This window comes from Manis pentadactyla, chromosome 12 (assembly GCF_030020395.1).
Source record: "Manis pentadactyla isolate mManPen7 chromosome 12, mManPen7.hap1, whole genome shotgun sequence".
Lineage (NCBI taxonomy): Eukaryota > Metazoa > Chordata > Mammalia > Pholidota > Manidae > Manis > Manis pentadactyla.
In genome coordinates, this window is record NC_080030.1 from 18,833,827 (window position 1) to 18,850,175 (window position 16,349).

Here is a 16,349-nt window from a genome sequence, read left to right on the forward strand (position 1 = left end):
AGCACAAAGCTCCTTTGATTCAAAATGTTTTCCACTGAACCTGGCCTTCTAGGTCATTCTGAAAATACATTTGCCACGATAGGAAGAGAGAACATATATTTTTAAAATTAGTTCTTAATTGTGGGAAAATACACATAAAATTTACTATAAGTGGCACTGGGTACATGCACAGTGTTGTGCAACCACCACCCCTATCTAGTGCCAGGACATTCCATCACCCCAAAATGAAACCCCATCCCCATAAGCACTCACTCACCAGCCTCCTCCCCCAGCCCCTGGCAGCCACCAATCTGCTTTCTGTCTGTAAGGATGTGCCTGTTCTGGACATTTCATGTAAATGGAATCATACACTATGTGGCCTTCTGTGTCTGGCTTCTTTCACTCAGCATGTTTTCAAGGCTCATCCATGTTGTAGCGTGAATCAGAGCACCATTCCTTTTTTTTTATTTTGGTGTCATTAATATACACTTATATGAGCAACATTGTAGTTACTAGATTGCCCCCATTATCAAGTCCCCACCACATACCCCATTACAGTTACTGTCCATCAGTGCCATTTTTATGACTGAGTGATTATTCCTTTTTTATGGATCTACTATATTTTGAAAAATCCATTCATGTGTTGATAGACATTTAGGATGTTTCTTCCTTTTGGAAGAGAGAATATATTTTACTTAATTGTTTGTAGTTTGAGTTCACAGCTGATCAATATTTAGATGTATAGTCTGTAGGCCTCCCTTCTAATTCTTGCCCTCAGGCAAGACTGTTCTGTTTATAATTGTGTCTGTCTCCCAAACCCAACTGTGGCTTCCAAGTCAGATTTTATTCTTTATTCCCTGTGCAGGAGTTGGGGTAGGCACCTAGTGAGTACCACTAAGTAATAATTCTTAAGTAACAGTTATGTGTCAGGCACTGTTCTAGGCACAGGGGATTTGGCTGTAGAGGTAAGCAAGACAAACAGAAAATGTTACCATGCAGGTCACTTCCTAGTGGTGGTGGTGGGGAGACATCATATACAAATAAATGGAATAAAGGTGACTGGTATAACTGCAGTATAGGGTTAGTTACAGGAAGTAACTATGGAGTTATGGAGAAGGGCTGTATAGGGTGCAGGCTGGGTGATCAAGGACTACTTGTCTGAAGTGACATTTGAGCCACTAGCTGAATAGCAGAAGCCAGCTGTGTGATGAGTCATTCCAAGCAGGAAGAAAAGCAAATGCAAAGGCCCTGCGGTGGGAATGCAGTTGGGTGGTTTGAGAGAACTAAGGCTGGAATGTAGGAGGGAGGAGTGATCTAGGGAGAGAGTATCAGAAGATGAGATCGGTGAAGTGGGTGGGGACTTCTGGGCCCAAGTAGGGATTTTGGATTTTTCTTCTAAGTTTGGTGGGGAGCCAGTGGAGGGTGGTAAAAGTGGCTGGGAGAGATAGTGGATACATTCAGAATATGTTTTGGAGGCAGGGCCTCCAATATAGGGTGGTTTGGAGGGGAACTGAGGGAAAGAGAGAAACTGAGGCTGAGTCCTAGGTTTGGGGCATGAAAAACAGAATGGGTGAGTTCCCATACATAGTAGGGGAGAGTTAGGTTGAGGGGGCAACCAAGAGTTCACTTTTGAAAGTGTTCAGTTGGACTTATATATTAGACTAGAGGCTTCTGGACATGAGTCCAAAACCAGGCGAGAAGTCAGAGCTAGAGATATAAATTTGAAAGACATCAGCACACAGATGACGATTAAAGCATGAGATTGGAATTTGTCAGGATCTGAGTGTGGGCAGGAAAGAGAATGTGTGTACTCAAACAGTAATTGATGAGAACTTAGTAAGGAGAGGGTTTACAAAGATTTAAGGAAATGATCAAGGTATTGTAAACACCCTAGGTTAGCAACAGCCAGCAGCTCTTAACACCCCTTGGACCTAGAGAAAGAGTCAGCTGTGTGTAGCTCCACAGAGGGAAGAGATGTGGGATAAACATCCTGACCTCACTCTCCTCTCTCCCATCAGCCAACCTCCATGGAAGCCCGAGGGGAAGGAACCTGTTGAGCAGGTGCAACACAGATCTGAGAAGAGATGCGCTGGAGATAGGAGGAAAACAAAGAGAGTGGTGTCCTTGGAGACGGAGGGGCAAATGGAGAGGAAGTCAGGGAAGAGCCAGTGACCAGGTCTGGCAAAGGGAGTTCATCAGTGTCCTTGGATGGAGGAATCTCAGTGGGATGGTGGGACCAAAAGCACGGCTGGCATGGCCGAAGGAGAGGCAGGAGGTGATAAAGTGGAAAGAACATTATAAGAAACAACTCTCTCCAAAGGCATACTTTAATCATCATCATCTCACAAGCAAGTAGGCAGTGCTATTCCCATTTTACAAACAAGGGAACTGAGAGAATGGGATGGAATCCAGTAGGGCCCAATTCCAATTAGGCCAATGAGGTCAGAGGGAGGAGGGCAGCAGGTTGAGATTGGGACTCAGGAGGGAGTAGAATAAGAGAGGAGGAGGGGAGAGGGGACACCAGGGCAGTCAGGGAGCTGGGGGAAGGAGTGATCAGTTGGATTATTGGGGGTTCCTGAGGCTGTGTGGCCTCCCACTTTCTCTAGATAATTAAATCTTTCTTCCTGGTCACCCCAGTATGGAAAGAGAGGGACGGAAGGGGGTTTTGGAGAGAGCCTGCTGGAAGAGAGTGGACAAGTCCCTGGGGGTGGGTCCCCTCTGTGGGAGAGTTGATCCTGCCCTGGAACGCACGCTCTGGCCCCACCTGCAGGGAGCTGCTCCCGCCGGCAAGCTTGAATACCTCTTTGGGACTTTCCCAGCCGCCTGGGCCCAAGGTGACCGACTTTCAACCGCAGACGCTGGGCTGAGCCCTGGGCACTCTCTCTAGGTCCGTCCCTCCCTCTACCCTCAGTCTGGGAGTGCGCTTGGCTGCGGAAGCCCCGCGGACTTTCGGGAACGGGGTGAGGGCAGCGCGGGCAGCTTGGCGCCGGCAGCGGCGTACCGCTGGAAGCCTCGCAGAACCCAGGCTCCGGGAGGAAGACCCCGGCACGCCTTGAGACGGCTCCTGGCGCCCTCACCAGCCCGCGCTGAACGCCGCAGGGGTGAAATGTGAATGGGCTGACCAGAGGCCAGGGGCGTCGCTGCTTGCTGGGTGGTACCGGCTGGGCGGGGCTGCCAAGGCCCTGGAAAGGTGGCTTCGGGAGACACCCCCAGCAGAAAGCCATTGGTTCAGAGCCCAGCCCAGCGCGCCGCTGGGGCCAAGCCTTCTGGCAATGCGGGGATCTCAGGGCCAAAAAGGTGCCGGGGTGGCTGGCGTCCATTGAGTGAAACAGCACCTGGACTGGCCCCACCGGTAGCGGACTAGTCTAGGGAAGCCTTCTTCCAAGAAGTCCGGTGCCCTGAGGAGCGTCAGTGGACGAAATTCGGTGCCCTGTCAAGGCTCTCCCGCCTCGAGGGCGGGGCCAGAGCCCTTCAGGCAGGTGCAGGGGGCGGTGCCCGGCCCTGCCCCCGGGGGCCGTTCTTGGAGGCCAGGGGAGGGTCAGAGAAGAGGCCGGTGCAGGCGACGCCTTGGAATCCTCGGGCGGCGACGACGGCCAGAGGTGCCGCGCAGAGCAGTGTTCCAGCTCTGGGCATCAACCCTCCCGGTGCTGGGAACTAAGCCTTCCGCATTGCTCCCAAGCCTGGATACCGACGACCCCGGGCCGGAAAGCGGAGCCCTGGGGTCGTTCGAAGAGTGGGGCCCCGAGTTCCTCTAGTCAGACAGATAAGTCCGAGCAAAGCAGGGTTCGGAGACCACCAAGCAAGAGAGCAAAGTCCTCGGGCCATCAGCCGGGCAGGACGCAGAGCGCCCTGAGACGTCCGCAGCTGGGAGCTTTGAGAGTCCTGGCCCAGGTAGCCACGACGCCGAGCCGTCTGAAGAGCGAAGCTCTGAGGTCCCGGGACAGTGTCTCCCTCCGGCTCTTCCTCTTCAGGGGCAGACTTGGAAGCTCCTTGGCTGCGTTTGCTGAGCCCCGAGACCCCACAACAGCCCCCAGAGGAGCTGTTCATGGAGACGCCCATCGAGCTAGAAATCCGCCGCAGCTGTGAACGCGAGGAGAGCCTGCGCCGGAGCCGGGGCCTGAGCCCGGGCCGCGCCGGCCGCGAACTCGTCGAGCTGAGGGTGAGGCCGGTGCTCAGCTTGCCGGGATCCGGCCCCGCGCTGCCGCGCGCCTTGGAGCGCGCGCGGGCGGGCGCGCAGATGCAGCGAGACATCGAGCGGGAGGCCCACCGGCAGGCGGCGCTAGTGCGCCCTGAAGCCCCGGAGCAGTGGGCCCGGCAGCCGCCGCAGCCACTGGGCGAGCTCAAGCGCTTCTTTGAGGCCGCGGGGGGAAGTGGCTCCTCATCGGCGGTGGAGGGCAGCGCTGACCCGCAGAGGCTGCTCGAGTACGGAGGCCGGCCGCCCTCGGCCGTGCAGGGCCGCTGCCGGGTGCTGGCCCGCATCCCGCCACCGATCGCGCCGTCGCTGCTGGAGCAGGAGGTGCGCGAAGTGCATGAGCGCGAGCGGGAGCTGCAGCGCCAGCGTCTCAGCGTCTATGGCACTGCCGAGTTCAAGGAGCCCGCGCCGAGCCTCATGGGTAAGCCATACGCACTCGGACGTCGGGACCCCCGTAGGGCTCCGGCCTCCCTCATAGATTACCCCCTCTCTGGCCTCCTGATTCCCAGGGCCCGCTTCCTGGCTCGCAGACTCCTGAGACCTCCTCTTAACTCCCCGTTCCCTGCCTACCCTCCCGGGCTGCCCAGTCCCTGTGCTCCAGCCCCCGCTCGCAGTGCTAGACTCCGCGATCCGCTCCATGGACTCGTGGTGGGGGAAGGGAGGAGGATTCCAGGTGTCTTTGTCGGGTTGCAGGGGACCCTGCCTGGGTTCTCACTCTTGGGTCCTCCCAGTGAATAATTCGGGTCTCTGCCTCCCTTCCTCCCTCCGAATGGAGGCCTCCATGGGGCCGGGGGAGGTAAACGCCTGTGTGTTTAAGTAGCGCGGCCGGCTTCCTCCGTCCCGGCCGCCTCCAGCCGGTGAGAGGGGCACCCCCGGCTGAACACCTCTTCCCCTGCAGCGAGCGGCGGTGACGGAAAGCTGGCGATGATCTGGCCTCCCCGCAGAAGGGCTTCGGAAAACGGCCTGGGGCAGGTGAGCTCTTCCCTCGTGGCGGTGGCGTTTGTCGGTGCCCCGCCCCGCTCGCGGCGCCGAGGTGTTGGCGCCCCCTGGGAGGTTACTCTGGGGTAGGACACAAAGTCCCGGCGCGGCCAGAGGGTAACGAGGAGGCGGTGGTCCTGGGATCCAAACTGCCCCAGCCTGCGCCTGGGTGCGCGATGCGCGGTCCCTGAAGCTGGCCCTCGGTTTGCCCCCCCTCTCCCAGGAAGAGCAGAAAGAAACCTTGAGGTTCGAGCCGACGGGGACCCACGGCCGGAAGTAACATGCCCATCAGAGGACCCCGGCAGGGGCGCCCAGGAGTGGCCTCCGGATCGGCGGGAGGCCAAGAGAACGGCCAGCGGTCTGAGCCAGGGAAGATGAAATTGACTAGCCCATCTTTGGACCTTTGTGAAACTGACCAGCCTCTTCTATAAAACTGCAGTGCGCGTTGGGAAACGCCACCACGCACAATCCCGCCAAGTGAAACTGTCCAACCCATTAATGCCTAACTGCAAACCTAACTAGCCTCTGGCTCCGGCCTTGACTGCTGGAGGACCGCCTTGTTTGCCCATCCCCTGTCCCCAGTAAAGCCCTTTCTTTTTGGGCAGTGCAGGCTCTTTTCTTCTGGGTCCTATTTTCCTGGGGTGGGGCGGGAGCGCGGCGAGCGGAGGAAGTCTTAAGAAAGCCTCAGCAGAGGAATGCGGAATTGTGCCCTTATCACCCCGTTCCCGGGCTGCTGGTTTCCCACTGCCCAGCCCGGGTCTTAGTGTCCCCTGGCGGTGCGTGCGCGAACTGCGGCGTCTGGACGACGGAGTTCAAGCCCTCCTTTACTAAATTTTGTCTCCGTTTGGTGCCAGTGGAGTGCCCCGCACTGGGCGCTGGCTAAAGGGAGGTGATGAGGCTGTTCCTGTCCTGGAGACGTGGACAATAGCGACTTCTCAAAAAAGGCGGGGCTGAGAGTACATGCTTATTAACAGGGCATACAAAGCCACTTATAATCTCCCCAGTGATAGAAAATCTTAGATGCCTACAGGCCCCAGGCAGATATTATGAGAGATGGGTGTGCTGGGAAACAAATGCCCCGTTTCAATGGGCAGCTAAGTTTCTCCCTATCAGCTGTGTTACCAATGAGTGATCTGTGGTGTCAGAGCTTTTGCTTTTCCAAAGCAACTGGAAACCCAGCCTTTAAAAAAGAAGTATGCTGAACTTTAAATGTGACTATTGGAACATTTTTTAAATGGGGGACACGCAGGAGGGAGCAGCAATAGACTTTGTAGCTGTCAATCAGCAGGCCCTCCTTAACTTCTGTCTCAAGACAAGGGGTCCAAGGCCCTTCTAGGTGGTATTCAAGAGGCTGTTAACACCCCAAGTTTAAGAGTCTGTCTGTTCAGTGTATTCCCTTGTTTTTGGTGTACCAGCTTCATAGAGGTTCACTGAGAACCAGAAAATGTTGAGACTCAGGAATGTTTTGGAATCATTGTTTAAACTCCTGTATTTATCCAATTCTGTAGGCCCTGGATCTAGCAACAGGCTTGAACCTGCATAGGGACAACAAATGGCCAATGAAGGATGAAAGATTGCTCACACAGCATTTACCCCAACAGCAGCTGAGCCCAAAAAGGATCCATTCACCCCCCAATCCCATCATCAGCCTACAGACCACATGCTTGACTGACTCAGGGAGGCCTGGAGAGAGAGGATGAAAGAGCCAGCACTGCCAAGATGGGCAATGGAAACCCCCAGATCCTGTTCTTAATTCCCATCAAAGGATCTAAGAACTAAGCATGTAGAGCTGACAGGACTGCTTACGTGTAGACCTGGGTTCTTGAACTTTCCTGAAAATTAAAACCACCCTTATACCAAATAAATCAATCTGATGGGGGCCTTGGCATCAGTACTTCTTACAGCTCCCCAGATGCTTCCAACATGGAGCCAAGTTTGAGAACCATGATACAGATGTAGGCTAGCAGTTCTCAAGGTGTGGTGCTGGGACCAGCAGCATCAGCCTTACTTGGGAACTTGTTTGAAACACACATTCTTGGGCTCCATCCAAGACTGATCAAACCTTCCACATGATTCTGAGGCCCCCTAAAGTTGGAAAATCATGGGTGTAGAAAGTTCCCAAGCAACAAGGACCCAGAAAATCAGTCCTGTTTTATTCCTTTCCCAGTAACACCTCCAACCACCTGAAACCTTTAGTCTCAAGTCACCTGTGGATTTTTCTTAAGGGAGACAGCCTAAGGCTGCATGTGGCTAGTCTGAATTAAGATGTGCTCTAAGTGTAAAATACACACCAGATTTCAAAACTTAGAGAAAAAAAAGGAAGTATCAATAATTTCTAACATTGATTATATTGAAATATTTTGAATATATTGGATTAAATAAAAATATCAAAATCTGCCCTCTTTCAAAAACACGGTTACTAGGAAGGTTGAAATTACATATGTGACTCAAATTTGTGGCTTAATTCATATTTCTATTGAACCAGGCTAGTCTAAAGAATCTTACAGAGTGGGGTTTGGGTAAGGGAACTCACAGCAGCTACCTCAAATGGTACTGGGGAGCTTCAGAACCCGCCTGAACTCACTCAGACCTGGGCTGTAGACTGAAAACTTTGATGCAGTAAGAAATCGCCACCAGAAGCACCGCCCCGCAAAGAGCAAGAATTTTGGTGTCCAATCCTTAATTACTTCACCTCTCCCGTCCGTTTTTGTCATCTGTAAACTGGGGCTTGTGATAATACTATGTGCCAGGGGCTATTAGGTAAGCGAGAGTTTTGCTCAAAAGCCTAAAGGCAGGGAGCTCTAGGTCTCTTCTCCGACTCCGAAATTACCAGGGGGACCCAAAAGGGGTCTCTTAGTTGAAAGGCGATAACTCGAAGCTGAAGAAGGGCACCCCTCCCCTGGCAAGGGATCAGATGCGATCAGAGTGACCCAGTTCAGGTCCAGGCTCCTCCACTACCTCGCCATAGCTTTGGACAGGTAAATTCACCTTTGTCCGTTCGGGTGTCCTCTCCAGTCCAAGGTGGGAGTGGGACTTAGAGATCCCAGGGTGGAGTTCCTTACCGCTCTGCCACCACCCCCCCGGCCCCCGCCGCTACCCGAACACCCCGTGATTCAAAAGCTTGGAAAAGGAAGACCTGCCTCAGCCCTTAAGAAACTCATCTTGGGCCCTCTCCTGGGGCATATCGGGAAATACAGTCTTTTACGGTACAAAGAAGTCACTTCCGGGGTAAAAATATGAGAGTGGGCGTGGTTCAGGATCCCTTCCCACCCAGTAGGCGTTGAATTTCCCGGCTACCCGAAACTTGCGGTTTTCTGGGTTCCGGTTGTTGACAGGCGCCGCTACTTCCCTTTTTGCTTCAAGTGCGTCTCTGCGCATGCTCTGAGTTCCCAAACGCCCGTGGGAGGACTTTTTCCAAAGACTACATTTCCCACAAGGCAGCGCGAGTGGGCGGGACTTTCTCGCCCCAAGAGGAGGGGTGCGGCGCCCTAAGAGGAGGGGTGCGGCTCTCCAAGCGGACGCTGAGCTGCTGAACTCTATCTTTTATTTAACACAAAACTTGGGTGTCCACCCGCAGGGCTCCGCAGCCTGGCCGGACCTGGTGAGGACAGGCCAGCTCGACTTGGCCCTTTGGAAGGCGAGGCCTAAGTGCACTAGGAGAACGAGTGAGCCCCTCCCTTGCTCCCTCTTCTGGAGTTTGAAACTGTCAAGCTCCAGCCCCCACCCTCTTTCCAGGTTGGAGACCCTGGCGCGGCTCACGCCGCCAGCCCCGCCGCGCTTGTGGGGTGGGCCGGGCCTGACTGGCCGATGAGAATTTGCACCAGGAGGTCGGTGGCCAGCGTGTGCGATGGCTCCTCGAAGCCGATGATCAGCATCTGCTGATAGTCCCCAGGAGGCTGCGGACACAAAATCCTGGGGGCCGGGACAGACAGGCCTGGACATGACCGCCCCTGCTTCTCGGGAGCCCCTCCCCTAGGATGAGAGGCTGTGGCTGAAAGAGGGTTTGTTTCAGCTGGGGTTGGGAAAAACCCTGAGGGAAAGTGGTTTCCTTGTTGATCAGAAACTTAGAGGGTAATGGCTCTGGGTGGCTTGACAACTCTAGTTGTAACCTGGCCAATCATGCAGCTAGCTGTGTGTCCTTGGGCAGGTAACTTAACCTCTCTGAGCACCTCCTTGAAAATGGGGCTAATGGTATAAACCTCAATGGTTGCTACACAAGTCTGCACAAAGCACTTCTCACGGCACAATAAAATGCTATCAAAGCAAAGAGTGTGGGGAGGGAGGTGGATGGTGTCTGCTGGAATTCTGCCTCTCCCTTCAGAGCACAAAAAGCCCATCTTGCCATCACCCTCAGTCCTACCATGAATAGAGGTCATCCTCAGCTGGTCCTAGTGGCACCCACCGGCCAATGGACCACAGCTTCTGCATCTGGGGACATGAATAGGCAGGATGCTGGCCTGTGTCTTCCCATGTATTGCGATAGCACAGGAAGTAGCTGGGAAGGAAAGGGGCAGCAATAAAGAGTGAGTAGTTTCCTTGCTTCTTCAGTTGAGGGCTTTAATTTCGAAGGTGAGATGGAAACTCATTAGAAGTTGCCCTCAAAGTCACAGGCAGGGATATGACTCAATACTAAGGCCTTTTTCCTTGCCAGCCTACTTTTAAGATGAAAACTTTTATTTTGATGGGAGGATTGGTTTTTTTAAAAGGTGGGAATGGCCTTTCAAGGGTCCCTGGCTTCCTGTTTGGTTTTCTATTCTTTAGTGGTGTGGGTTGAGGGGGGTGGGGGTCGTTCAGAGGCCCATACTGGCATTCTGCATAGAGAGGGGAGGACTTTGATTCTGGTGAGGGGGACTCACTAATCCACATGGGAATCTTGTCCCCGGCCACTGGGCTTTGGGATGGTTTCCAGGTTCCAGCGCATCTTCTTATAGAGGTATTGGGGGAAGTGGCTGGCTGTGTATGCAGCTGGGGCACAGTATCGGAAGATGGACACCTCGTGGGAAGGGCTGATAGAGAACCTTCCACAGAAGAAGCAGGAGACGCTGGAAGTTGATGGGAGATTGGGGAATGAGGCTGGAGTCTGGACTCCCTAACTCTACCCCCATCCCCACTCTCAGTCTCCTACCCTTTTACCTTAAGGGGTCAGTCTCCTCCAGGACAACAAACCCAAAAGAGGCATACATGCGGACCAGCTGTTCCAGGCGCAGGGTCAGATGCTGGGAAATCTCCAACAGCTGCAAAGAGGGGCCATAATGAAATTAGCTGGTCTGCCAGGAGTACCTCCCCCAACATCTACCAGCCAGGCCTGAGGGATGAAGAAAGGTGCATGGGATCTAGGAAAACTGCTCCACACACCCCCTTTTGGACCAGCTTTTGTAGGGCTCCATTGATGGGGGGCACACTCCGTGCAACTGCCTCCACATACAGGAAATAGGGCTCACACATCTTTAAGAAGGTGGGCATGGCCTTTGCCAGCTGCTCTTTCGGCACCCAGTCCCTGCTGAAAGTAGAGAAGGGTGCCTTTGCTGAGATCCCTCGCCCCACCCAATCTCTCCCATTCTACTCACCTGCCACCTGTATCCCAGGCCCAGACCCCCACCCCCGCATTACAAAATTCCCCAGTGCCAGGCCTTTCCCAGAGCATTCTCCAGGACTACTTCATCAAAACCATTTGGAACACTTGTTAAAATGCTGACACCTGAGTCCCACAACTGACTTTCATTCAAAATTCCCTGCAAGGTGGGATTCCAAATATTTAGGGTTTAAAGAACCTCGCAGGAGATCCCAGTGGGTATTGGGAGAATCACAGCCCCCCCCCACCCCGGACTGGGAATCCCATTATCCTTTGGGGTCTCAAACTGGTAGCCAGCATCACCAGTAGAGCAAATAGCTCTGGAAATCATCTGCCTTCTTGAGCAGGTAGCGGAGCTGTTCGGTGATGGGGCTGAACATGGTGTCCAAGCTTAGACGAGAAGGAGTAGCGGTCCCAGGGCCCAGGGCCAGACACTTGGTGGATGTAGTAGAGGTGGGAGCCTCCAGCGGCTGTCCCTGAACGTCCTCAGGCTCCGGCTCTGGTGGGTCCCCAGGTTGGCCAGTGGGTGTCGACCGCAAGGGGTCTCCGCAGGGCTGTGCCCCAAGTTCCAAGTCGTCCAGAGGCGGCGTTTCCCCAGGGCCCGGCGGCAGCGGCTCCGCGAACCACTGCTCGGTAGCCATCGTGGGGCGGTAGGCGGGGATCCGAGCGCTTTAAGCCTCCAACGGTCACGTTGGCCGCGGTTTGGACCCCGCGCCAGGAACCTCGGACTCGCGTGGGCTGCGAGCGCGGCTCCCACCAACTCGCCCCTGCTTTGACCTCTCTACCGGTGCCGTGTTCGTTTGAAATTTCAACACGCGGGAGGGGCGCGCCGCTCAGGTCGGCGCTGCGCGCCCGCAGGGCCCAGCGCACACACGCGCTCCCGGAACCTGGCAGGGGGACGCGTCCGAGGGGGGGCGACCTGGGCGGTCCCTGGCGCGGTCAAGTCTTGGGAGTGCAACCCGGGGGACAACTATCTCTCTGAGACAGTTCCTAGGGAGGGGCCTCTACCGTGCATCCAAACCCGGATCGCCCTGACCCTCACTCGCAGTTTCTGACTCCCGGGCCGCCCAATCTGTATATATTTTTTAGAACTCTGATGGAGTTGAGAAACTTAGTAGGGACTTGTAGCTATTATTACTACTAACAATAATAAAAAGCTTCACTTGGAAACATTCTGCTGTTCCAGGATCTCATCTGGTCTAATCCCTTCTGTTCCGTTAATGCGGAGGACCGCGGGGCGTTTAGACCCTACCATCGTAGGCCCAGAACAGAACCCTGACCCCAATAGTTGTAGACTGCATTCTTTGTAGCTTGCAAAAACTTAGATACATAGTTAGGAAGCCAAATACATTAGTTATACTGAAGGACTTGAGGGTAAATAACTCAGGTGTCTGACTCCACCCTGTGTGACCCTTAGAAAACAGTATCTTTGGCTGAGCCAGTTGTCTCATCTGTAAAGTGTTTTTTTTTTTTAATGAGCTCTGCCTCATGTGGCTGCGGAGAGAACAGTCGAGGAAATGCTAATAAAACCTAGAGTTAACTGCTAGTCACTCAACAAATATTTCAGCACCTACTGTGCACCCCCACCTCCCATGGGGGCAGATGATAGAACTAAGCAAATAGTCCTACTTTCCTAGAGCAGTTACTATTACAGCTGGCTACGGGGTAGCCTGGCACTACTGTCTCCCTCTTTAGATAATTGTCCTAACCCTAGACGTTTCCAGAGGCTAGTATCTCTTCAGTGCCCCTCCCCCACCCCATTCATAAAATGGACTCGTAGTATTTTGTTCTTTTCTTTTAAAACTTTATTTAAAAAACCTTCGGTGCAATATTAAAAAGCAATACAGCCAGCTGGAGCGACAACCAACAGAAAGAGAGAAGAGGGAAGACGCAGGGACACCACCCCAGCTGCTCCCAGGTGCTGCAGGCCAGGGGCAGACTGGGGTGGGATATAGGTGGTAGGGAGAGAGGAAAAGCCACCCACCAAAAAGAAAACAGGCAGAACAAAACATTTATATAGGAAACACCTGGCTGAACTGAACAGGATTTAGGGGAGATGGGAAGCCCCCATTTTTTTTTTTTTTCCCAAAAATGTCCTAGGCTCTGGGGGAAGGTTGGCCTCCTGGCAACAAATGAGCAGTCTCTGTCCCACCCCACACTCCTCAGTCATGAAGTGTGGCATATGCTGGGGGCCAAATGTGTGTGTGCTGGGTAGACACAGGGAAGGGATGAATAGGGAAGAATGCCCCCTTACTGGAATCTGTTAGGAGGGCTAAGGGTGACCCCGTCCAGCTCCTGGACTCTAGAGGTCTTGGTGAGATGGGGGCTAGAATGGGTCGGGGCAGGGTTGAGGCTGGAGGCTCAGCCTAGAAAGCCATCAGAGTCATCCTCCTCAAAGTGGCCTTGCTGTAACACCTTGATGTGGTGCTCGTAGATTTTTAGGGCTGGGCCGAGGCGGATGGACAGGCCGGTCAGCACATCTGTGCGCTGCATGAGCAACAAAGACTTGCCATCGATTTCCTGGGTGGGACAAGGGGAGAGAGAGCAGGGTCAGTGCAGACCCCCACTGAGGCCCAGGGAGGGAGGGGGCAAGTCCAGGGCTGGGGACACACCTGCTCTTGGAAAGCTGTTGCCTGCTCGGGGAAGCCAGCCTCGGTGAAGTACTCTACCACGTCCATCACCGTCCACTCCACAGGGTCAGACGGCTTCTCCTTGCGCCCAGAACTGTCAGAACAGAGGGAACCAGTGAGCCATGATGCTCTCCTGGTTCTGTTACAAACATCTGGGCAGCAACACCCATGTCATAAACACTCCAACTTACGGGCAGCCAAAGGGAGTCCCATCAGTCCCAGGTAGGGCTGGTTTTCCGGGGGGCAAAGGCACAGGGGATGGGGAGTCTGGCCCAGTGGTAGCAGAGGCTGGGAAAGAAAAAAGCATATACCTGTGGCTTTGTCTTGAGGCTTGGTTCCTGCCCCCCAGGCACCCTCCCCAACTCAGAGGAGTCTTACCTGATCCCCCTTCCTTATTCATGGCTGCCATGGAGAACACCTGGCGGGTGCCACTGCCTGGTGCTGGCCCCCGCCCTTCATCCTGTCCCTGGTGGGGACCACAGGGCATCCACTCCTTGACCCTCTCCTTAGCATTCTGAGGGCCCCGCTCGCCATTAAGCTGGTGGTGCTGGGCATCTGAAGGACGGTCACCTTCGGGCACCTCGGAACCCTCAGACACGTCATCTTCATCCTCATCGTCTTCTTCCTCCTCTTCTTTCTCAAGCACTCGCTCTTCTCCACTTCTCTGGGGCCGGAGAGAGATGCACGCGAGGTCGGGGGCTGTTCTGGCCCCGGGCCCCGGGGACTGGGATCCAGGGCTGAGAGGTGTGCCTAATAGCCACCTTTAATATCCACTCGGACTAACTTTTACGCATTCACTTCGTGCCAGGCTCTGTGTTAAAGCCCTGGGTAACCAAATTTTACTAAACTCACTCAACAACCCCAAGGGGTCGCTACTGCTATCAAGTCGTGTTTTAGAGCGGAGGAAACTGAGGCTCGGGTAGATTAAGTCATTTGCCAAGGTCATCACGCGCCGAGCGGAAGACGCTCAAAGCCGGGGCTGCCCGGCGCCCAGTCCTCCCGGGACTCGCACCCCAGCCACCAACTTCGCCCGCACCTGCCCTCCGCGCGGCGCCCCCCCTCTCCGGCGCGCTCACCTTGCTCCGCGACGCGCGGGCGCTAGCGGCCGGGGGCGCCCGTCCGGGCCTGTCCCCGCGGGGCAGCGCGAGCGCTCCGAGGCGGGTGCGCTCCAGGCGGCCTCGCGCCGCCGCCTCTTCCTCTAGCAGCCCCTGCACGCGGCCGCGGGTCAGGCGGCCGCCGGCGCCGCCGCTGCCCCCGAGGTAGCGCACGACTTCCCGCAGGCTCACGGGCCGCGCCGGGCCGCCGGGCCGCGCCGCGCCCCCCTCCGGCGGCTGCTGTGGCTGCGGCGGCGGCGGCAGCGGCTGCTGCTGCTGTGGCGGCGCCGGCGGCTGTGTCGGCGGCGGCAGCGGCGGCTCCCGGGCGGCGCCGGCGGGCGGGGGGGCGCGGCGCGGGCCGGCCGGGGGCGCCACTGCCGGAGGAGCGGCGGCCGCGGGCGGCGGCGCGGCCAGGGGCGCGGCCCGCTGCGCGCGGGGGCCCGGCTGCGCGGGGCCGGGCGAGGGGGGCGCTGTGGCGGCGGCAGCGGCGGCCGCGCGGGGCGCCCGGGCCGGGGCGGCGGCGACGGGCGCGGGCGGTGGCGGCGGGGCGGGCGTGGGCGGCGGCGCAGCGGCGGCGGGGCCCCCGCGGGGGGCGCGCGGCGGAGCCGGCGGGGTGGCTCCCCGCCGGGGCGGCTGGACGCGCGCCGCGTTGCGGTACGAGATGCTCCCCTTGTAGCTGACTCGGAGCACGGCGCGCTGCTGGATCAGTTTCTCGAGCTCGGCGCGCGTGCGCTCCGGCTCCGGGCCGTGCCGCCGCCGCACCATCCGGCAGATGCGCTCCAGGTCCGGCCGCGCCTTGCGCGAGCGCAGCGAGTCGATGGTGTCCAGGATCCACTCTTGGTAGTGCGGGGAAGCGGCGGACGACGAGGCAGTGGCCGCCGTGGTGGCGGCCGCCGCCGTCTCCGGCGGGGGTAGGGCCGGGGGCCCCGCCATGCCTCCCGCCCGGCCCGGCTGCACCGTGCGCGCTGCCTCCCTCCCAGCGCGGCGCCCCCTCCCTCCGCCGCTGCCCGCCTCCTCCGCCTCCCCCCCCACGGGGGGCGCAGCGCCTCGGCGGAGCGGCGGCGGCGCTGCTGTTTCTTTGCAAAAAAAAAAGCGAGAGAGGGAGCGAGAGAGAAAAAACAGTGAGAGAAAGAAAAGAGAGAAAAAATATGCACACACTCACTCACTCGCACGCACGCACACACAGACCCGCTTCTGCTGGGCGCGCGCGGGGCCGGGGATGCGAGGAGGGAGGAGGGGAGCGCGGCGCGGCCGGCCCCTCCCCGCCGCCGCCGCCGCCGCCGCCGCCGCCGCACGCGCGCCCTGCGCCCGGGACACTCCGGCCCCCCTTCCTTCCTTCCTTCCCTCCCTCCCTCCCTCCCTCTCCCCGCCGCCCGCCTTCCTCCCTCCCACCCCGACGCGCCCGCTTTTAAGGTGGAGCCCGGCGCCCCCCTCCCCGCCCACCCCCTTTACCCTGCGATCTCGCTCACTCCGGCTCGCTCCGGCCCCCCCTTACAACTCCCGCGCGCTTTTTAAGGAGGCGCCGCGGAGTTGGCGCCGGGGCGGGGGCGGGGGAAAGCAGCGGGCGGAGGAGGGGGAAGGGGGCGGGCGGGGCGGGCGGGCGGCGCTCGGCCGCCCTCCAGCCATTGGGCGCGGGACCCAGACGTTCCCGGCGCCCAGCCCCCCTCTCCACGCCTCCCCGGCGCGCTCCGCTCTCGGACCGCACTTACCGGGAACTCGTCGCCCGCCGGCTGGGTGGCCGCGGTGACCATCGGCCCGCCCCCGCGCCCCTACGGTGCGCTTGGCCCAGCGCTCCGCGCCGAGGATGCGGGAAGGGGGCGCACACTGTCTCCCCCTTTGCCCCACCTCAGCCAGGGCCACCCCCACTGCCACTCGGCCTCCTGGCGTGCCGGCCCCAGTGTCTT

At 57.4% G+C, this 16,349-nt stretch overlaps 3 protein-coding genes across 3 annotated transcripts; 1 reads left to right on the forward strand and 2 right to left on the reverse strand.

Moving 5' to 3' along the window:
- Positions 1-3,569: 3,569 nt before the first annotated feature.
- MISP3 (MISP family member 3) lies at positions 3,570-5,758 on the forward strand. The gene is made up of 3 exons (XM_036879405.2): positions 3,570-4,592; positions 5,070-5,143; positions 5,373-5,758. The coding sequence occupies exons 1-3, from the start codon at positions 4,025-4,027 to the stop codon at positions 5,427-5,429; spliced, it is 699 nt and encodes a 232-aa protein (XP_036735300.2). The 5' UTR covers positions 3,570-4,024; the 3' UTR covers positions 5,430-5,758.
- A 2,532-nt stretch (positions 5,759-8,290) lies between these two features.
- On the reverse strand, positions 8,291-11,580 carry C12H19orf67 (chromosome 12 C19orf67 homolog). The gene is given in 8 exon segments (XM_036878154.2): positions 8,291-8,323; positions 8,420-8,530; positions 8,905-9,061; positions 9,510-9,644; positions 10,006-10,191; positions 10,283-10,383; positions 10,505-10,649; positions 11,025-11,580. Coding segments are annotated over 8 exon segments (1,206 nt in total). The 5' UTR covers positions 11,363-11,580.
- Positions 11,581-12,503: 923 nt separating this feature from the next.
- Positions 12,504-16,020, reverse strand: SAMD1 (sterile alpha motif domain containing 1). Its single transcript, XM_057490187.1, has 6 exons — positions 15,898-16,020; positions 14,428-15,521; positions 13,730-14,015; positions 13,543-13,639; positions 13,334-13,445; positions 12,504-13,241 (listed from the first exon to the last, which is right to left on the reverse strand). Exons 2-6 carry the CDS (start codon positions 15,376-15,378, stop codon positions 13,083-13,085), a joined length of 1,605 nt encoding a protein of 534 aa, XP_057346170.1. The 5' UTR covers positions 15,379-15,521; positions 15,898-16,020; the 3' UTR covers positions 12,504-13,082.
- Positions 16,021-16,349: the final 329 nt, after the last annotated feature.